Below are 23624 nucleotides of genomic sequence, written 5' to 3' on the forward strand. Positions count from 1 at the left end.
AATAAACCAGCCGCTATATAAGGATCTTTATTTTTTTTTTTTGTGCTCATGTCTGTTTACCTCTTCTTGTCGCTGGTAAAGTCCACATATTTGGTTGCATGAGCTTTAACAAACTTGTTGTGATTGACCTCATTGCCATTCCAGCATGGGAGTAAAACAAGTGATGATGCGAGGGAGTTCTGTCTGTCTCATTGACTGTGTCTCTAATTGCAAAATCTAAGTGCACTAAGGCTACGTGGTAAATTGAACACGGATCGATCTCACTTTGTGATGCCCTTTAGGTTTTGGGAGCGCCCATAAACAACAACAGACAGCTGTTAGTCTCAGTCTAGAGTTTTATTCATCTGCTCTAAACCTTTTTACTTTCTGATACGTTTTACACGTGAGTTCCCTTCTGAACATTTGCCCTGCGGTCGAGACACCGCTTGCATAGTACTTCTACATTTTTCTTGGGATTAATAAAGTATCTATCTATCTTCAATTTTTGGGGGTATATTTATAATTACTGCCATTATAGGAAGCGTTTTGATTTTTATTTATACTTTTCTATTTGATTTGATTTAATTAGAAGATTATATCACTGCCCTTATATAGTTTGATGGCCTTTTATTTCCCTTTATTTCTTTGCAATAATTAGATTTAGCTATTTATGACTGTTAGGTGGTCTTTAGCCTACTAAAGATACAACTTTTATTCATAATTATGATCGCTCTTTTAATAGTCTCTATGTTTTAATGTTTGATGCTTTAATCAAGACCTTTGAGTAAAATGCACTGGGTCATGACATCTTTCACCTTAGAGGGTTGATTTTTTTTTGTTTAGTTAGAACAAAAAAAATCCCCTATGTGGAAATTAAAAGTAACACAAGAGGAGGAATAATTGTGATGATCAACACAAACAGTGATTCCTCTGTCCCCCCGGTCTCTTCTGCTGCCTTTGCTCTTCTTTTTCTTGGACTTTCGCCTAATTTGCTCTCCATCTAACTGGGCACGTTTTTTGGCTACACCTCCTCAGCCCGGGCGCAAACTAAATGGTCTGTGAAATTTACGACATTAATGGAAATTGCATGTGTCCCTCTCTTTCCCTGAATAATTGAAGTCTTTGCATCAGTTCCCGCGTGCGACGGGAACGCCTGATCTGAATGAGTTTCAGTCCGCACGTTTGCACCGGCTGTGTCATGTGTGTGGACGCACCGGTTCCCAGGTAGCTGAACATGTGCAGCACATTAATGTTTGAGGCCCATCAATAGTGCATATAATGCAGGCTTATCTGATATAAAAGAGTGAATAATTCATCTCTCTCCTTTGTTTTTCCTTTTTTCTTTTTTCTTCCTCCCTGCAGTCCCCATAGATTCCACCGCAGGCATTAAGATGCTGTATGTGTTTGTGGATATCCAGATGGACAACGCGCACTTCCTGGACACAGTCAAGTTCAACTTTTCTCCTGGACAATCTTTGGCCCTCGTCAGCACTATTCAGTTTGTGGCAGCACTGCAGGTGATTCCACACCGCTGCTGCCTGATCCTGTGCATACGGATGAGCTTGTTTTTGTCAGGAGGGAGAGCAGGACCAGACTCCAACCCTTCGAACTACCCTCTCTAGACGAAAAAACATACACAGTTCTCACCCATGTGCATTATCAGAGTTATATAATGTTACACAGCACAGTAGTATGAGCACTCCTCTAAAGTGTGGGTTTGTCAAACCTGGCTGCAGTTATTTTTGAATTGAAAGATGCGATGACCTCGCAGAGCATGCAGGACTGTGCTTTACATAAGCAGTGGCAACAGCTACAGTGTTGGTGTGCTAGGCTTCGGCAGTGCACTTTCAGGCCCTCTGCATTCTCGTTTCCATCATGTGCTCGGTTGCTTTCATTTGCTAAGTCAAACCACCAATATTGTGGGCCTGCGCTAATGTAGCTTCTGCTATTTTTGTGCCCTCTTGGGTAACAGTGTAGGTTTGGATGTTTCCAGCGTGTCCATGTGTATGTGTGCATGTGTGTTCCTGCGCCTCAGTGCAGCTGCATATGCATGGTTCCATACAGCTTACTCCTGTTTTATGGTGCTTTGCCATGTTGGTAACACAACAGCTTTATACATGTAATCATTTAATGACTGAAAAAAACGTTAATAATTAGTTTTTGCTATTTATTTAAGAAGAAAACTGCTTATATGACTTGAAGACCCAGTCCAATCATCTTTTGACCTTTTTTAAAAGTGCTCCCAGTGGTCTTTTACTGATAATAATGCCATATTTAGCCAAATAACAATAAAAAAGTGTAATTTCCGCTGATATAATTTCTGCCAAGCCACAGTAGTTCATCAGAAATTTGCCTGTGGATTGTGAGCGGGACTGTTGGCGTGGAGTAACCCCAGGCTCACTTTGCATCCGGTCCAGCTCCGGTTCAGATGCTCGAGTGTTTATGTAACTTGGAAAGTGCGAGAAGCACTCACATTGCATCCAGTCCGGTCCGGTCCGGCCTCTCCGGTACTCTGTATCCGTTTCGCTGGCTTCAGATTTTTGGCGGATTCCGGAAACACTTTTTTTCTGAAGTTGAGGCTATTAACAAGCTAAATCGGAAACCATGCGGTCAAGTGTAAAATTCATCCGGTACATTTTTCAAAATAAAACCTATTTTCTGCTGTACTTGCTGTTTTCACAGTTTTGTAAACATTACGTAATTGTGACAACCAAACTCGGTCTCTTCTACTTGTTACATAGTACATGTAATACAGTCAAAGATGTACATTTAGGCCTAATAAGAAAAGAGTATTACCACAAGTTGTGCGCTTACCCATTGTATGAAGATGAGTCATGCAGAAAAAGAAGTGTTGTGAATATAATTCAAAATCACAGCAGAATGAGGGTTTTTTCACTAGTACTTCCTATGTAAATGGCGGGTTATTGCGTAAACCTACGTGAGTTTGAAGTCTCGTGAGGTCGGCAGCAGAGCCTATGGTTCCAGGAGGACTGCCGTCATCCATAGACAATGTGAGTCATCTGTCTTGACTACACCGCTCTGGCGTCCACACTGGAGCCGGACCGGATGCAGTGTGAGCCTGGGATAATCCACCCCTTTTTTACCATTATCTCTCTGTTTATACTTTTCCCAGCTAGCTCCTTAAAGATCCAGTCCAATGAAAATTGTGTTTTGAAAAAGCTCTGGTTTTTATTTTCCCTTTCTGAGCTGCCAATTGTCTCAAAACTGTGCTGCTGGATAGCTCTGATATTGATTGCTATATTTTTTTATGCTACGCTAATGTTAGCTTAGGCTTGTGAGGTGCTGTAACCTAGCGGAAGAGATTGTAAACAAAGGGCTGATGGGAAATTAGCGGAACTAACTTCTACACCAACAAACTAAATACGAATTTCTGCAGAAAATGTCTTAAAAAAGTGACAAAAAAACTGTATAATCTTAATAAAATGATCACTGGGAACGATTTTACAATAGAAAAAGTATTATTTTTTTCATATAAGTGTGTTTTTTGTTCTGTATCTTAGTCAAAAAATTGAATCTTCATGCTGAAATCAAAACTTACAAGCACATAATATTGCTTATTCTCTAAATCTTACATTGTTTTATTTACTTTTGCAGGCTGTGAGTTCAGCCCTAAAACCTCAGTATGATGTGCTAGTTCCTCAGTGTCGCCCCCTGTCGCCAGGTGAAATTTTGGGTTGCACCTCCCCCCGCTTGGATCGCCATGTCGATGCCTTAATGTAAGTGACACAACTCTCCAGCCAAGTATCTTGTTTTTGTCTTTTTTTGTTGTTTGCAGTTTATCTAGCTGTGACTCATTGAGCTATTCTCACCTCCTACCTTATCTTTGATACTCATGCCAATGCCATGCCTACCCATCTGGTGAAAGTAGTAATCAGTGTGACAATACTCCAGTCACATGAGACGTAGCTGGAAGAGATAACTCTGTTTGTTTGCTGCGTAGAGCCAGAAACAGCCAGATGCTGATCTAGAACACACAGACTAAAAATACCCACTGAGAGAATAACTGATTTTGATTTACCTGACATTTTTTAAGTCTTTCAAAAAACTATTTTACAACGTATTGATGAAAATTGATGAACTAAATTTGTTTCTTTTCATTTTTTTGCCTTCTATTCCTGAAGACAAACCTGATCAATACTGCCGGTGTCTCTTAAATCTAAACACTGCGTAGGTCACTCTTTTCAAAATGTAGTGTACAGATGCAGCTAGCCGCGCGCTCACAGCTGCTTTGTGTCGATGCATCTTGTCCTGGTCTACAGTGGAAACGGTGTGCTTTGTTGCTCACAAAGAGATAATGTAATTCCCCTAATTCAATTATGCATAGGTGCATCTCCTCCTGTGTCTGATCCACACACAGTTTGCATTAGTCGATGCAATTAAAGCCTTGTGGCGCATGAGATTAAAACAACTATACATGAACAAGCTGTGCAGTGGGCATTAACGGGGAAAGAGTAGTGTAAAGGTTAAAGTTGTTTTAACAACTAATCCACTGTAGGTTGTCTTTGATGTGTCACTTTTGGGAGCTGGAGGGTGAGCTGGGAAGAATCAATAGGCCTACCTGAGTTGATACCTTCCTTTCATCTTTCTTACATGCACATTCAGTATACGTGATAAGATTCACATTGCAATCAGAATCCAATGGGTGACATCAGAGATGATCTGTGCAGTGTATATGTCAGTGTAGTGCGTAGGGACGGAACACTTTTGACTGTAGACTGATATTGCCTTAGTCACAACAGCCATTATGGGTGGATACGGGGCTGTTTGTGGGCAAAAGAATAGGCAAATCTGTGCAGGTGATGCACAGCATTTTAAGATTGTTGACCATTGATAAACCCGTAGGGCAAAAACGTTCATGCACATGTTTTTATATGGGCATTCAGCAGCCGACAGATCGTAGTGAACTCTATTCAACACGTTAGATACGGGCTTGTGTTACAGATTTTTCTTTTTTTTCCACCCCCAGTTGCTTTCAGACTGAGTGTTAAAAATTAGGAATGTAGACAATCGGAGGATAGTTTGTTAAGCACTTGTTTATCACCTGCACATGCTGTCCGTGCAGCACATTGACATATATAGATAAAGACAAAGCACCTGTGACATCACCAATAGAAAATGCCTTGCCTCCAGTTCCAACGAAAGTCAAAAGTCCAATTAATGTCATGTACTTGGGTGTGTGAAATTTGTTCACATTTGACCGACCCCATAGGGGAGCGGTGAGCTGCAGAACCATTTGGTGGTTTTAAACCCCCAATGCAACCACTTAACCCCTGTGTTATCTTTTGGGGTCCAGATGCCTTATTTTGTCCATTCCATGACAAAGGTGGACAGGATTTTATGTCTGCCACAGACACCAGTGAAGATAAAAAAAAACCTTGAGAAAGAAAGTTTAGCGTGTTGTCTTGTGGGATCCAGATGACCACACTTTTAATGTAAGCATGCCTAGGATAACACAAGGGTTAATGCTGACTGTCAAGCAGGGAGAGACTGGGTCCCATTTTTAGAGTCTTTGGTCTGACTCGGCCACTCAGTTGCCATTTTTCTGCGGTACTGACTTCGGCATTTTGGAACCAGACAATGTCAGTAAACTGTGATTGGTCCGAGTCGGTCTGAGTCATCATTTCTATGGCAGCCACTCTCGCCAATCAGGAGTGAGCTTGTTGGAAAGCCACACCCCTTCCACTGAAAGCGAGCTAGGGGAGAATCTGTTAAACGTTTCAAATGTTAGAGGGGCCAGTTTTGTGATGCACTAAATAGTTCATTGTTTTTTCATATAGAATATAATAGATAACTACAACTTTTATATTTTCACTATTTTAAATAGTTTGAAATAGGGAACCTGCCAGGAAAAAATATGTTTTTACTTACAAACAGAAACATAATCACAACTATGAATTTTCACAAATACTTATTGATCTTTTTGGAAGCATGGGTGGTATATAATGATTTACAATTAAAGGTGATTTTAAAATGTATTTTTTGGTTAAATAGTTGCATTTTTTTCTGTTAAGAAGACTATATATATGTATATAATAATCCCACAGAAAAGCTCCACGGATCAAACTTCTCTTAACGTCACACATTTACTAAGTACGTACATTAATATTAAACTTTGGGTTATCTTTCATCAATTAGAAATGACTCAGTGCCTCAGAAATGGTATTTGCACAAGTTGTAATTTCATTTATGAACTGTGCGAGCATTTTATAGATTGCATTATCTCGGTCTTTAATACGCTTCTCGAAGCGTTGAAAAGGCTCCGTCTTCACGCGCAGAAAGTGCACTGAAAGGGGCTTTAAGAATCATCAGTGGAGCATTTCTATCTGCTGACGATGCTCCAGCTCCTTCTCATAATGGAACAATACCAAGATCTGCCAGTGCAACGATAGCGCAAAAAGCATCACATAGTATTTCTCATTATATAAAAATCTATTTTGAATGGAACAATAGCATATAGAGAGGAGGGCTGTGGTTGTTGAGAAACTCAGAATCATTGTCTTATGGCAACACAGTGTTGAGGCCATGTGGTTAAAGGGCAGCAGGCTTGTTTTTGAACATCATCATGAGAGGGTCTTGGATCTCTGTGAGCAAAAGGATGCAATGCACTGCCGGCTGGCCTTAAATTAGTTTTCTGCTGTTTTTCCACTGAGGTTGTAAAAGGTTGCAGACATTTACATAAACTCTAAAGCTGGACCTGTCCTGTTTTTGTTTGACTGTTGATGCTCGTTTGTAGCTTTTGGAAGCAAAAACTATTCTGAGAAAATTAATTAGAATGCTCAAACTGATTTAAAACCCTCAAGCTATTAGACGGATTTCCTCAGCGTGATCCTAGAGAGGCTGCAAGGTTAAAAACTCTTGTTCAGAGCCCAGGATGCTGCTTTACATTTATGTTGGTTGGTGAACTCTGTCTGGACTTGTGCTCCAGTGAATTCCCAGCGTCAAACCTTGGGTTAATTGGAATAACCTGTGTTGTGGGTAAACAGCATGCTCCCGTCATTGGAGAAGTGATCTTGGACCAAAGTGGAAAGTCCTTTTGCCTTCAAACACTGATCTGACTGCACATTTACAGAATCATAAGATATTGCAGAAAAGATGGGACACTATATCATAAATTTGTTACATTTTTCCTTCTTATTTAACGATTACTTTTATTTTCTTCTAGTTATCTTGGAGATGGAAGGTTTCACTTGGAGTCCATCATGATTGCAAACCCTGATATTCCTGCCTATAGGTATGAAAGAACTAAATTATAGTTTGTTGCTCTTCATTTGTGTCACACTTTTTTAGGATTGTGGATTAATTGCAAATATAACATCTAAGTGTACATTTTGGAAACCAGAAATCTTAAATAGAGAAGTATAGATTAGTCTGTGTGGTGTGTGGTTTAAAAATCATTAGTGAGGTTGACCGTAATTGCATTGCGATGACAGGATGAACTAGAAGTGGATGACTTCCTCGGCGTGCATAGAAAAGTAGTTTTGTAACAGACATGTGCACGAGAGCAAAGATCAGGTCTCTCTTGTAAACAAGATTCTAATCTCAAGTGTACCTCTTGTGTCTGAAAAAAGGAGATTAGAAGCTCTAAAATGCCTCTATTTTCCCTAAGATACACTAGCTCCTGTCATACTTGATGGCTTTTCATGATTGGATTTTGCATCTTATCCTCAGGATAGGTACCTGAACAGGAGCTCGTAATATGCTGATGTTTTTAATATTCAGGCACACATCTTGGCAGCATCTCTAAGCTTTGGCCTGTGCTTGTTGGTGTTTGATCTTAGATATGACCCCTACAGCAAGGTGTTCTCCAGGGAGTACTACGACCACGAGGCCATGCGTGCATTGAGGCTGCAGGCTATCGCAGAGGCTCGACTGGCTCGTAGATGGGGCCTGATCTTGGGCACACTTGGCCGACAGGGCAGTCCCAAAGTGCTCGAGGTGAGTTTGCATTTTCAAGTTTCAATAGGTTCTTCGCCTTGAGACCATTTGTGAATCAGACCGGAAAGCTTTTCTATGTGAAGTTTTTAGCCAAGAAGTTCTGTGTTACAGGGATTCTGCGCAATAAAAATCAGTTATTTCACATCTTAAGGCCGTGTCATTCAGCCGCTGCGTATAATTTGCGACTTGTCCACAGATTACATTTCAATCTTACATGATACATTTGTGATATACGTAATTCTTAAGCGTTTCTTGCTTTTGTCGATGTGCGAAGGTTTCTGCCAATGGGTCTTTATGTGATTTTGTTTTTTAGCTGTTAAAAGTTTTTGGTCGGTGGAGAATTATGCAGTTTATGTATATTTAACGTAGTTTATGCACAATTATCACACAAATGTCACTCAACCGTGCGTGATTTTTGCAAGATGCATAAACACATTTGTAGTTTTCCAAGACTGTTTCACGTATGTCAAAACGGGTTTTTCACGCATGTAGCACCAATGTATAACTTTTATTTCGTGCCCCAGCCAGCAAGGCCAACTGGGCCCCATATGGTTTAAAAGTGGGCAGAAAATGTGGCTTTTGTGGTGGCCCCACCTGTGTTTCCCCAAGTGGGCACTCAGTGGGTTTGCTCACAATGATAGCCAGCCGCCCAGTGGACAGCAGAGTGTGCTAGCAAGCTCCGCTGTAGCGACCGACGCTGGAAGTTTTTGAATCTTCTGCTATCCCTTATATTCCAGAATTTATAATTAGAAACATTTTTAAATAAAAAAATTACACATACAATCAATGTCAACACAATTCATGTATTTTATTGTGTTTAAACCATTTGCCAAATCTTAAAAAAAAAAAATTAATACTCACTTTATTAACATGTTTCTCAGATGGTCTTGATTTAGAATCCAGGAGCAATTTTCCATGATAATTCAGACTCTTAGGATGAAGTTTGGATTGATTAAAAAACCAAAATACACAAAGAAACATTTTCCTTTTGGGTAGCAGCAAGAAAGAATGGATTTATATGGGAATTAAAAAAAAAAAACTCTCCCACAAAATTTCTGAGGATTAAAATGTGTTGTGTCATATAACCTTACAAGGGAAAGAGGTCAAAACTCTTTGATAAGAGTACAGTCATATGAAAAAAGTTCTAATCTCCCCAAGGACACTGGATATCAGCAGTACCTTTATCTCACTAAAGGACCACTACTTCTTTACTCTGTCAGGGTGCCTTCGCCCCTTCATTCTCTCAGTTTCAGAGAAAGTCAATACGGGATTACAGTTCTTTCATTCTGGCTAAACACTTTTATTCACTGATATGTGGAGAATTTTTCCAAAGAAATTTTCTTCAGAAGGTGGGATAGGGCTCACTCGACTTTACCAGGGACCAGCACACTTTAGATGAAACGGCGTGCAGTGCATAGTTAGTTGCAAGAGTTTTTAAAAAAAAAAAAAAAAATCTTCAACAGTATGAATTTCTTCAAAAATACCATTGCCATAAGTTCCATGCATGATCTGGTCTCTTAAACAAAAATAATTGAGATAGATTTTAGTCAAACCTCGAAATGTTAACTTTTTTGACAAGTAACCTCCATTGTTAATGTGATTTGTTTCAGTACCACCTTAAAACATGCAGGAAGCATCCTTAAAACATTAACAAAATGCCTTACTTCATAGAATTAAACCAAAAGAGGTTTTGACAATAGTTGTGCGACACATTCCGCTTTTTGCACACTTACTTTCACATAACAAATGCAGTCCTCGGTAAAAATGGTATCACATAAAAACTCAGATTTGCGTGTCTTTGAGTGATGTTTAGTTCCAAATTAATGAGTAAAGTATTTGTTTAATTTAACAATAAGTTAAAAATATTCAATAAATGAAGAAAAATCACAACCTTTAGCGAATGCAATCACATTTAAGTAAAATAAAGAGCAAAAAGAAGTTTGTATGTTGTTAAAATGTGAATATTGTCCTAAACTTGTCTTATACTTAAAAAAAAAAAAAGAAATTGCATAGATTTACTTAAAAAAAACATATTTAAAAAATGATGCAGTAACATCTTACATTTTTAAATATTGAGAGCTGCACTGTTTCATTTTGTAAAATTAATTCTTTGTATATGCACAATGATTGCTGGATTAAATTTGTTGTTATATTTATACAAAATTTAAAAAATTGATAATTTTCTCCCCCAATTAGCGTCTGAATTACTGTCAAAAAAGTTACATTTGGTTCTTAATATGCTTTTTTTTTAAAATACTAAATAAAAATATAGAGGATTTTCTGATTTGGTTTGTCGTTTTACTGTGCAGCACCTGGAATCCAGGCTCCAGTCTCTGGGGAAGTCCTTCACTCGCGTTCTACTCTCTGAGATTTTCCCAAGCAAACTGGATCTGATGGCAGATGTAGATGCGTGAGTATTAGCAAGAGCATTCTAACACTAATGCACGTCTAATTCAGATGTCCGGGCATGTCTTTGTAAATCTAATGCGCATTGATCTTAACACATCAGACTTTTAAAACTGAGTCACTTCAATATGAGCTTTGTCAGCAATCTGACAAAATAATAGTCCAACCTTAGCAATTACACAGCACTTGATTTACTTTCTTGAGTGAATAATAAGTGTTGTAAGATTTTTTAATACTTATTTTGTTTTAATTTAACACATTTAACATTTTAATGTTGTGTAATCCATGTGTGACGTGACAACAGATGTGCCAAAGTTGTAGTAAGATTGAAAGAAGTGAACATTTTACATTATTTTTACAATATTTTTACTTTTTTGAAAATCACTAATTCTATGTTTGACTCTTTTTCCCTATTTTTATTTGCTGTGTTGTATGCTTTTTTTTTATTTGTGGGTTCTTGCAGAGTTCACTGCTGTCTAAAACATACTACTGCTTCCTCTCCTGACACTCATGTTTGTTTTCCAGTCTTTTCTTTCTGTAACATATTGGATGAAATGGGTGGCTGGAGAATGTTGTGTTAACATGTTGAGGAACATTTTCAATTTTTTGACATATTATCAAAAAAATATATAAAGATTATAATGAAATATGATCAAAGTAAAGCAGTGGAACTCCAAAAATCAAAAGGGAAGCAGACATAAAATGAAAAGAGATTGTTTTCTGTTATGTGTGAAAATCCGGAAAGCATCTTGCTAACTTTCTGACACCATGGATGAGCATTTCAATTCACTTGTTGAGAAGCAGACAGTGTGTTCTGAGCCAATGTGCTGATGCAGTGAAACCTGAACTCTCGCTCGAGTCCACAGCGTCAGGACAAAAAGGCAGAATGAGACATACTGCAATGTTTTTGCTGGTGAAGCACCACTGCAGAAGTCCCTCTTAAACAGAAGAAGCCACTTGGCACAGTAGGTGGAACTGTGCATATCAGATGGTTCCCATTTCTGCCGTCTGCTCTGCAGTCTCTTCAGGAGCGCTGAACCCAGGCAGACATCTGAACTCTTGTGTTTAGACTTTTGCTCCACATAAGTAATTATTTGCAATCACAGTAGCTTATTACTTTCTCAGATGTTCAGAATATTTTACATTCCTTTGATTCAGTTTTAGGGCTGAAGTTCCTGCAATGATGAATTTAGAAGTCACCATTGTACAAATATACTAACTGAATTGTTTATTTTGATTGTAAAACCACATGTTATAACATGGACCAGAAAAATTAAGTGTTATAACTCAAAGAGGCCATTTTGCAGTTTTAAGTTATTATAAAACAAAATTAAATAACATAAAAAATCAGTTGATTTTTAGTTAAATGCAGAAAAGTGATAAGTTTGTTTAAGAGTTAAAAGGTATTAAGCAGTAGAAGAATTTTGTGTTCATGTTTTATGTCACCTTATGTTCCTTCGGAATAACTCAAAATAGAAAGAGTTGATCAGATTCCAAACACAACTGATGTCATACAGAAGCACAATATTAAGAATTAGAATTGAAATGATGTGAGGCTTGCATTTTTTTGACATTGTCATATTGCTTTGTAATTAACGCTCATCAAAAAAGGCTACCATGAGTGATCTTGAGGACTGTCTTGGTTGACGGACCCCTGTGATGATTTAGTTTTTCTCCTGCTGACATGATGGCTGACAATAGAAAACAATTAAAAACAATGTTTTGTTTTGAAAAACAATTATATACAAGAAGCAAAAAAACATCCATTTTAATTAATTGATGTATCATTTTTCCTTCTGATTGGCAAGTATGAGGTCGCCTGCTGCTCACAGGGGAAAGTTGCAGATTGGTTGATAAGTTCAGATGGAATATTTATGTTTGGAGTTTTAACTGGAGTTTGTGCCTGTAGATTTGTGAAAAACACCTATATGTGCACTATTATGAGGACCTGACAAATATTTCTATTGATCGCAATCATTCTTGCAAATATATAAAACTTCTTGATACCTGTCAGTATGTTTTTAAAGTACCACTATGGACATCTTTCCAGTGGTCTTTTAATTATAATGATGCCGTTTTTAGCCAAAATTAAAAAAAGAAAAAAGGTCTTTTCTAGGACATAGTTTCTGCAGAGCGGCAGTAGTTTATTTGGAATTCGCCTCTGAGTTGTGGTTTAAGGCCAAGGTATTTCCCATCATCCACCTGTTTACACGCCCTCCCGCTAGCTTATAGTCCCTTACAACCCCAACCTAACATTACTGGTGCAACAAAAATGGCAAGCGGAAGGGGTATAGGGAAAAATCGATTTGGCGATATTTCGGCATATTTCGTTCGGCGATAATTGTATCAATTAAAAATGTTGACATGACGATACTTAATTATTCTTTATGAGCCTCTGTCTTTTGTTTTCCACTTAAACCTCAGACCTCTATTTGGCAGTTGTTAAATGTTCAGTTAGACAATGTTGACTGTTCGCTTTAAAACCAAATATTTCTTAATTTACCAAAAGAATAAAAAAGCACCATAAATTAGTGGGTAAAAGCAACTTGTATATGAGATACAGTTGCAGTGCTTAATCATTAAATCGTTAAATAAAGCAAATTTTACCGTTTTATTTCCATCAAAGACATTCATATTCAGGTAGAGTTTAGTTCTAAGTCATACCCTAAATGTGAAAAATTGTTCTGGTGCGCATCATATTGTGAGACATGTATCGAGATATGTATCGTATCACCAGACTCTTGCCAAGCCTTAGCAAGCAGTTTAGGAGCTTTCCAGCCGTAAAGTTTTGAGCCAGATTCCAGCTCAGACGAAGAAGACAAACATGGATCTATTTGTCTGTAATTAGATCCATCAGGATGGAGCGCGGCAGGGAGCTTGTGGCTCTATGATTGTAGCGTCTACATCATATCTGTTCAGTTACTGGACAGGACCAGTTTAAATACAAATACATATTTAGACATGCTAATTTAAAACCTAATTTTCTTTATATATATACTCCATCATGAGAAAATGTCACAAGAACATGTTAAAAACATAAAAAGCTTGATTTAATTTTTTAATTTGTACAAAATTATTCAAAACCAAAACGTGTTTGAAAGGAACTTCATATCCAAGTTTCTACAATAAAATGTGTCTTTCAGCGTCCTTGAAAGAGCAACACATGATGGTGGTAAGACATCACTGTGCGGTATAGCCCCAGTTACTCTGGCACAAGCACAGGCACTCACGCTCCCTCCATTTGTCCTCTCATTGTGGAGTAATGACAGGTGTGATGTGTGAGGGAGGAGTGGGTGCGATTGGGACAGAAGGTCTCAAAAAGATTGAGTTGCTGAGAGAGAAGGATGGAGAGGTAGTTGAGGGGGCTGTGTTTGAAAAAGCAAGCCATCGATGCAGTCCAAGCTTTTCTTTTCATTGTTTTCCTTTCCTTTTTTTTCCCTCCCCTCTCCACACTGGCGTATAAGTGCAAGTCTAACATTATGTAATGCAGACACGATTCGCCCAACCAAAACAAGGCCTCATTACACACAAAAAGCTTTTCAGCGGGATCGGTTTCAGCCGCAAGTATAGCCTTGATGTAAAGAAAACAAGAGTTGGACTCCAAAGTTGAGCCTTAGAATACAAATCTGAAGCACGATTACTATGTAAAATATTAACAAAATCAGAACGAAGTGTTTGCAAACCCTCAGAACCTTAAATGTACTAACCCCACATAGTATACTACATCAAACGTGCAAAATGACAAATTTGTTTTAGGAAAATATATGCAACCTTTGGAATTGATGCCAGCAGCGAGGCCGAATATGTATTTGCAAAGCTAGCATCTGTGCTGAAGGGGTGTGCATTAGTGCAGATTGCATGGATAATCTGGACATCTGTGAAATCAACATTCATGCCGGTGAATTTAAAGACAATGCTAGTGGGATCATATTGCTCTGCATGTTAAAAAATCCTCTCCCACTATGTTTTAAAAAAAAAAAAATGGCCGCAGCATGGTTTAGTCCATAAAGAGCCTAAGTAATTCATTGGCCTTCCACCCACTGAAAACACTTGCTAGGTTAAGTTTCTAAATGGCGTGCATCTATATAAAGTGAAAGATTCAATCTTCTCTCTAACAGCATCTACTTTTCTTAGATCTCAAGAGTTTAAGGCATGCAAACTGCCTGTTCGTGTAAAGACTCACTCTAATAAAAAAAATGTTTCTGATAGGGCTGTGAATGTTGACACGTTAACGCGCTCGATTAATAAAACATAATTAATTTGTTAATATTTATTAATCGTGCTCAGGCATCCTGCTGTGCAGCTGTGAGATCATTGCAATAAAACTCCGTCTGAAATAGACTTTTTTCTTTTACATTCTGTGATTGAGATTTTAGTAAATTAAAGAGATAATATGGCTATTATTTGTGGTTTTGCGACAAAAGTGATCTTCTATTTTAATAAATAAGGCGGAAAACTGATATCATTCTGACAGTTCTAATGTAGTAACAGCTATGAGGGGCGGGGGGGGCGCAGCGAAAAAGAGCTGTCTGCTATTAGAATTCCAACAACGAGGAAAAAGGCAATTATTTTATTTTTGAATGGGGTCCTACATGAATTTTCCAAAATAACGAGCATCGCCGTTGTCTAAAACTTGCGATAACTCCACGGTTCTCTGCGAAAGATCCGCCCCCTGACGCCGTGTGAGGCAAACGATTCAGAGAAGACAGACACGCCCCCACCTGTGATCAGCCGACCTGAAATCCAGCTGGATTAAACTTCACCCAAAAAAATGTTTTATTTTTTTTCACAAGCATAATAATGAAAGTTTATGAGAAAAAAGGAAAAAGCTGGAAAAAAGAGGAAAAAAAGGGGGAAAAAAATGTAAACCGCAGTCCTCTTAGGAGGAAAATTCTTATTTTTATGGCTGCCTGATGTGACTTTAGTCTGGATTTTTTTTCGTATTTTCATTCAAAAACATGTTAATTACTTTGTTGGCAAATTTGATTTTTGTTGTTTTTATAAAATTACACATAAAAACTAATTCTATGTTTTTTAAACATTTTGGGAGTTTCCACAGCAAAATGAATCCCAGATGGAATTTTCTGTTTTTGCATGATTTTATGTCTAGTGTGTGAATACAACATGGAAAAATAACAAAATAAAGGTAGTGTTGCAACAGGGCTGTTGTGCTGATTAAAATGATACCAAATTAGCAAACAGGTAGTCATTCAAATTGAAAATATAGAGGTAAATTCAAAAGTAGACAAAAAGTTTTAGACCATAGAATCCAAAGGGTTAAAAATAAACGTTCTTAATGTACATTTTTTGCATGTGACTTCTTATTATGATTATTTGCAGATAATAAGTGGCTGGCAAATACTGTAACAAAAAAAAAATCAATGTCGATTAATCCCGATTAATTAGTTAATCAATTCCCAGCCCTAGTTTTTAGACATGCCCTTGTGCTATTTTTCTCATGATGGAGGACATATATAAAGAAAATTAAGTTTAAAATCGTATTTCTGAGTAATCAGGAGCAAACGCAAAAATGAAGTTGGAAAAAACTCATAACTGTGGCGTAGAACCTTCTTATGGCAAGACACGACTTTGGAGCTGGCTCAAAACTGTATGGTTGGATAGCTCAAAATGCTCACCATTTTGTTGCGTGTTAGGTTTAGAGTGTGAGGGGCCATAAGCTAGTGGGAGACAGTGTAAACCATAGACGTATATTATTCACTGGACAGAGTGCCCATAGAAATGCCATACCCCCAGCCCTCACGAAATCAGGCCAAAGCTGTCACCGTGGCTTCCTGATACTGCTGCCGCCATTCTGAAACCAGTCGACAGTGATTGGTTCCAGTTGGTCTGAGCCACCACATGCTGTTACTGAGGCATCTGATTGGTCAGTTTATAACTCGAATAACTTGTGATAAGGAAAAAAAAAATCTTAAAAAAATTGAATTTGTAATAAGAAGGTATCAGAGCAAGAATGATTATTCTGACAGTTAACTGTACTTCTCAATAGAAGTCTATGGAATTTTGACCTTCTCGTGGAACCAGCGGATACTTCCTATTTGGAACACGAGAGGGGAGGGGTTGATATGTCCAGTGAATATAGAGTGAATTTATTATTGGCCAAACACACCTAATCAAGGTAATCTCCTACAGAAAAGACAGGATTTCTGGAAAACCAGCATCATTGGAAAGGAGGAAAGGCTTACCCTTTACCCTTTACCCAGAGGCAAATATCTGTTGAACTACTGTTGCCCTGCAAAAAGTATGACACTTTTTTTTGTTTTGTTTTGTGTAGTCAAACTGTGCAGTCATAATTAACACTTTTTGGGAGTACTATTACAATAGATGAAAAAATGATTAAAATGGGACTTTAGGTAAAAATAGAAATGTGTTCTTTTTTTGTCCTTTTGTTTATTTTATGGGTTTTGGTACTTTTTTTTTTTTTTTTTGCAGTTTTTCCAGACCGCTTTTGCTATTAGGCATCAACTCTTTGACTTTCTGTAAAAAAAAATTGTCCACCAACCGTCAGTTTTTCTCCTCTTCTAAGCCCGCCAGTTTTTGCTGATGTCATATCCTGCTCATACGGTGATAACCAATGAGCACAGAATCTAGTTTCAAATAGTTTCTATAGAAACCAGTAGGTGAATGACCTTACCTCTGCTCCATGTTTTTATACAGTGAATCTTATATTTATGTGTAGAGGAGAAGGTAGAGCATTAACCCCTTCATGTCTGAATTTATTTCCAATTATTGAAATAAATGTCAGTTTTTTCTTTTTCCCTTTTTAAGGTGATGCAAAATTTCTTCAGCACTCCTAGATTTACGGTACGTTACAAACTAGCAAAATGCACCATGAAGGGGTTAAATATTTGTATCATTTTATTAAAATCATTAAAGTGACATTTTTACTTATTCTCCTGATTTTACACTACATCTGAGGAAGCCTCCAGAGTGACCGTGATATTGATTAGGCGCCCCCCTTCTAAGACTAAACCCATGCGAAAGAAGAGTTTGATACTTTTTCCTCCTACATGCTCAGAATATTTTGTTAAAGCACAGGCATCTTGCCCTAGAACACATAAACCATAAAATCTTAGAAATCCAGCAATGTCAGAGGGAAAAATCAAAGGATGAAGGGGAAGGAGATGGAGAGATGGAAGGATGGTGAAAGATTCTGCACTTAAAGAAACAGTGAAGAGCCCACCCCCCCATGGCTTTCTCTGTCATTAAACACTTACACACTCAAGCATGGAGGGAGAGCCACCATTAGCATATACTCTTAAGTGTGTAATTAGACTGTCCCCTAGCAGGTTTTAAAACTATTGTACAGATCTCTGCCACACCACAACCACATTTATCTCAGCCAGACAACAAACGCAGTCCACTCTAAATCTTTCTGTTTGAAAATTTCATTTCTGTCCACATTTTAAAAGGTTTTTGTTAATTGAATTAAATCCGCCATTAGAGTTGGTTCTGGAGTTATTCTTGTCGTTGGTGAGTGACGACGGTTGGGTCTAATTACAGGGCGCGGGTGTCGGGATGTAATGTTCCGCAGCAGCTAATGCTTTGAGGCCAGACTGGAGCTTACATTGCAGAGCAGCAGTAAATGTCAAACTGTTTTACCTTTGTGGATCACAGCGTATATCTCGCCGCTCCTAAATCCAGCCCCTCTGTGTCTTTGTGTTGAAAGGTTCCACTTTCTGCTGAAGTAAACAGATCCTTAAAGGAAAGATTGGGAGAGAAGTATTGAAGTAACTGCTTTATTTCAGATTTTTTACCATTAAGCAAAAACCATACTGTATTTTTAAGACTTCGTCAAAATATTTGTCACCTCTCATGCTTTTTTTCTTTTATTACTTTCCCATTTAAATGAACATTTGATGTGATTTCTCGATCCTACAGATCAAAAAAAAAAAAAAAACTACCTACACTTCTTTCTGAAAAAAAAAATAGCATGGATGGCATCATTCATTTCACTGATTTGCATCATTATTCCACAGATTCTTTTTAAACCTGAAAGTCCCTCCTTGTCTCTTCAGCCACCATCTATGTGGTTTTTTTTTTACTTGAAATTTAGAATGTTGCTAGTTTTTGCCTTAATTTTTGCTTAGACTTCAAACATAATGGGTATTATTGCCCCATTATTTGTCTGTTTTTTAACATATCTGCAATCTTCCAGTATGGATGCCACAATTCTTTACTTAAGACCAAACGCTATTGCCTTGTTTGAGCGGTCCGGTCCTGGCCGGTTTAGAATGGTCCGGGCAAGTGAGCGTTTCCATTGAGTCTTGGACCATTAAAGCGCATGTGGGGTGTAGTCCAATGACATAGCCGTTCGTCATAACAGTGCGACTACAGCGGTTCTTTGTATTTGCGGATTTGGCGTGTCTCCGGTCCCTAACCCCCGGGTATGAGGGGGAATATGTATTCAAACTTCAATTTAAGTGAGGCATGGTTATGACGTTATGTTTTAGCTAAAGCTTACAATTAATGATGTTTGGCACCTGTCAAATACTAATGATGTATTTAAAATGAGCAATGGGCTTGTTATGGCTTGATGTAAGCAGACAAATGGACACAGATGTCAGAACACGAGTACTTGTTAATCATAAATGCTGAATGTTGACAGTTTTTTCGTGCAACTCTTACCAAAATGTGTCGCGCCTACATTCTTTTAATATTTAAAGAGGCACCTTAGTCTGTTTTAACGTTTTCTTAATTTGACTCGTTAATAGACGCTATGAAGCAAAGAGAAAGTCTTTGTCAGTCACAGATTCTGCAAGTTATCCCACTTAAAAAGATGAGAAAGGTCTGCAGTGTTCATGGGCGCACGTATTAGTGGACATATTGGATGTTGACAACTCTCTGACCTTCCAACAGAATTTGTAAAACAACATCAATACTTAGCATGGCGGGGGATAGTTTTGTACTTGGCTGTTAAAAATAAAGGTCACAATGTCGAGAATAATGCAAACAGATGAATATTTCCTACTGGTCGGTCTGCAGTGGGGTTAAAGCACTTGGTCTGTTTGTAGAATAGCAACTGACTAACCCTTGTGCTATCTTTTGGGGTCCAAATGACCCTAGCCTTAGACTGAAGTGTTATCCATGCCATGACAAATGTGAATGAAGGTGGACAGTATTTCATGCTTGCCACGGACACCAGTGACAATCGAAAATCATTAAAAAAGCAAAGCGCGCAGTCTTGTGGGGTCCAGATGACCACACTCACAACCTCAATATACCTGGGATAGCACAAGGGTTAAGGGTGTATTCAGACTGAGAAAATTATTTATTCCGAATCGAGTCCTGAACCTTGCGTTTGGTCTGTATTCAGACTGCAGTCAAGCAGTCTATCGTTGACCAGGTCAAAGAAGTTTGTAAACAAAACCGCGTGACTAAAGATCTTTCAGTCATTGGCCAACAGTTATGGGTCAAAAAGAGAAAGATGGAGGTGTTACATTTGGCAAATCTATGCCAGGATTGTTCGCTTATTCAAAACCTTTTATTTCTCTTACCAATTTTGAACATCTGTAATAAGGTCAGGTTCAACACTTTCTACTGCTACTTTGGTATGGCTGAGGAATACTGGGGATGCAATGTTGTTTATGACAACTTCTGGAAAGTTTCTAGGGCACTCGATTTTGGAATTGTAGGTTTGGACATCACTACGAAATGGAGAGTGCACTAAATAGTGCTCTATATAGTTAGTAGTGAAGGAATTCAGACATAGCTACAGACAACTTCCCTCTTAGGAGAGTTGTGCTGGTGTCTCTAACCCAGATGAGACAAATTAAAAAGAGGAAAAATAATTTTTTACTCTGAGATGAGTTTTTCCTTTTTGTAAGAGTTAAATGAAAATGAATAAAGTGGCATGTATTTGCCTCCAGGGCGTGGAATGTTCCTCTGGCAGAAAGCAGTGTGGGGTGAGAGTCAGTGGTGCATTCAGTTCGCCAGCCGATAAACTGGGTGAAAATTAGAGAATGAAGAATAGATGAGGGGGAATTTGCTGCAGTGCCATTCAAACTGAAGTACTCAAGTGATTACAGCACAATCTGTCCTCGCCTCCAATCTCTCGCCCTCATCTTAAACCTGCGTTTTCTTGTCGAAAATGTTCCTGCGTCTTGCATAAATGTTTGTATGCATCTTAATCCACGTGTGTCAATATCTCTGGCTGAGCTTTATGGCAGGAATTAGGGGCAGGAGGGAGTATCGTGGCTCAGTACAGATGGAGCTCGGATAGCATTGATCTGTGAAAGCGAACCCCCCTCACAGCCCCAGCCTCTTTCCATCTTCATTTTCCCCCATTGTTCACTCTTTCCTGCAGCTGCCACACCCTCCTCGTTCCTCTCTCGTGTGTTTTCCACTTTTCTCCCCACCGATCTCTCCTGCTCGCTATCTGAGTTTGTTCTGCCCTCTCTTCTTGCTTGTGCCTCCTCAACCCCTCCTTCTGTTTTTGTCTTCCTCCCTATCTTTGGCTGCATATCTCTGTCCTCTTATCGCTTCTTTCTCACCCTCTCCCCAACTCTCTACAACATACCCCCCCCAACCCACCCTGTCTGGGAGCTATGTAGGCTATGTCCGTAGAGACCAGCTGGTGCAGTTTTTTATTCACACTCACCTAACCTCTCTTTTTTTTCTTCTTTCACAGCATTTTTTCCCTTCTTTCACCTTTTTTGTTTTCTCATTTTTCCTCCTGCGATCAGTCCATCCAAACTAGACCCCACCACACCCCCCCCAATCCCCATGCATACCATGCTCCTCCCTCGCCGGCTTGCTGTGCATTGACTGTGTGGTGTAGCTGTCTTTGGAGCTGCAAATCAGGACAGATCCCTCCAACAGGTGCCTGCAAACGTGTTGGTGGGGGAGGGGCTCCCCGCACCCTCTGCGTCACACATCCACCTGCAGCGTGCAGTCACACGTGTGCCTTCTTTTTCTTCCTAGAACTTGCCGTTTGCTTGTCTTTTTGTGTTTTGTTCCCCCCGCAGTGGTGCTCCTGGATGTGGACTCTCACCCACGAGTCTTTACATTTTTTTTTTTTTTTTTGCAGATGGGTCCAAATCGCTTGTCCACGCCTCTCAATCGACTGGGGCACAGCCTTCTCCAAACCCCTACTATCCCCATATGAGGTAAACATTCAGATGTGGCATGCACAGCACATGATGAAGCTTTCTCGAGAGCACACGAGAAGTTCATGTCTTAGAATCGTCTAAAAGGGCAGTGATATTCCTGAAACGCTCATCAAGGCCTGCTTATGATGGAGGAGCATGCTTGCTGTTTTCCCCTCCTTCATTTTCATGGCATTAAAAAACAGTAAACATGTTGAGCAGCAGACTAGCCCCCCCTGCTGGTGTAAAGACTGCAAAGTGTCCCACACTTCCTAAAGCTATGTTTTTTTGTTTTCATTCTAAAATGAGAGAAATTGACAGATCTTCATCCTGTAAAGATATTTTTCAAAGCTGGTGCTTCAGATTAGAAGAAAAAATATTAAATATGTTTTCTTTGAGTAGCTATGATTAAAGTTTTTAAATGTTTTCATCAGTGGTTTCTTTTCTTTTTGTAGGAAATGATGAAAATTAGACTCATTGTGTAAAACATCGACATCGACAGAATTTCAGACTTTTTTTTAAAAATAAAACAAACATTGATTGTTTTTGGTGCTTACTGCCCAAAGCGATTCTACATGAAAAGTCTCAAATTTGACTTTGCTGTTGCGGGCAAGTACCAATAGTCTAAAATGTCGTCAACTAGAGGATTTGCCTCCTTCCCTTCAGCTATTTGTGAGCAATGTTTTTGCACGTAAAGAACGCGCAGCTGCGCTGGTGTGTCTGCACAGCTGTGACGAGACTTAACTCAGCGTCAGCTCCTACCTATGAGTGTCATGCATCTCAGTGCTTTTTTACTCTGGCATTTAGGATGAAGATGAAAAGGAAGGAAGGAGAGGGAGGGAGGGGTGGAGTGTGCTCAGAGAAGGTTGGAGGGGTGATATGGGGGGTGGGGGGGTAGCAGCATTTATTTTCAGTGCGTCTCATGTTATATTTATAGTCAATAAGACACACTTGGCTCTCCTGTCAGAGCAGGGATTAGCAGAGGAAGCTAGCATCCACAGAAACAGGCGGTTGGTGGGAGAGGAGGAGGAGGAGAGCAGCAGCGAAGAGCTGCAGAGATGAGGAGCAGGTAAAGAAAAGGAGGAGGGAATATTTAAAGCATCTGTGGGGGAAGAGAAGACCAAATATAGGACAGCATCATCATCTTTTATTGTGCGTAAATAACTATTTTTAGATGAAACCGTTTGCTTGCTGACGTGAAGCTTCTCAAACAGAATTTATATTTAAAGTATTTTTTTTTTGTAATATTTAAGCTATTTTGATCTATTTTAAAATGTGTTCCAGTGATCTTTTAATTATGATTATGACATTTTTGCGCAAAATGCAAAACAAATTCATAATCATATGTTTTCTAGTACATAGTTTCTGCAAAGCGGCAGTAGTTCATCTGAAATTTTAGGTGAAGCTGTTGGCACAGAGTAAGCCCGCCCCCACTTCCCATCATTCATCTGTTTACACTCTCTCCCAATAGCTTAGACAAACCTCTCCTAATATTACCGGTGCATCAAAAGTGGTGAGCAATATCTGATCCATCCATAATGCAGCAGATGAGAAAAACAAAGTACGGATGTATTTGTCTGTGGATGCATCAGAATGGGGCTTCTGGCTTGCCGTAGTAGCTTTTACACCACACCTACAAGCTTTTTCCAACAGAATTTTTGTGTCTGCTCCTAATTCACAACAATCTGAAGAAAAAAAAATCTCAGAAATAAAAGCTTTATTTTCTTAATATACATACTTCGTCATCGAAAAAAAAAGTTGAAAACACCAAAAACATGATTTTCATCAGAGTGGAACTTGTATGAAAATTTAAGTTAACGTCTTATGTTTGTTTGTTCTTTAATACTTTGTGATTTCGGCGCCCAATCAGCACTCAAATGTTTTCATTGTTCTTTTATTTACAGCGTCAGTACATATTTCAGTACAAACATAAACTTGTCACAAGCTCCAGAACAGTGATGAATTATATCCTACCAGACCAAAGATTGCATCACTTTGAAGCCAAATCTTTCATGTTTCCTTTGAACTAATTTCTCCAAAGGCTCTCAGTTTTTTTATTATTTCATTTCCATTACATATTTTCTTCATCATTTTTTCCATTCATTATCTAAATTTTCTTGACACGAGGCCCTGGGATTCAAATAAAAATGAATGAGTCGCTGGATGCAGAAATAAGTG

General features: G+C 38.7%; 1 protein-coding gene across 3 annotated transcripts in view; it reads left to right on the forward strand.

Annotated features, from left to right (window-relative positions):
• The window catches only part of dph1 (diphthamide biosynthesis 1), a 63956-nt gene that overhangs the window by 33649 nt on the left and 6683 nt on the right, over positions 1–23624 (forward strand). For all 3 annotated transcript variants that reach the window (XM_024277892.2, XM_024277891.2, XM_024277893.1), the window contains exons 5-10: positions 1342–1496; positions 3595–3716; positions 7163–7231; positions 7779–7935; positions 10245–10345; positions 21389–21467. In XM_024277892.2, the coding sequence (XP_024133660.1) occupies positions 1342–1496; positions 3595–3716; positions 7163–7231; positions 7779–7935; positions 10245–10345; positions 21389–21467 (683 nt within the window). The remainder of the gene's footprint in view (positions 1–1341; positions 1497–3594; positions 3717–7162; positions 7232–7778; positions 7936–10244; positions 10346–21388; positions 21468–23624) is intronic.

The sequence above is a fragment of the Oryzias melastigma genome, linkage group LG13, assembly GCF_002922805.2.
Source record: "Oryzias melastigma strain HK-1 linkage group LG13, ASM292280v2, whole genome shotgun sequence".
Taxonomy (NCBI): domain Eukaryota; kingdom Metazoa; phylum Chordata; class Actinopteri; order Beloniformes; family Adrianichthyidae; genus Oryzias; species Oryzias melastigma.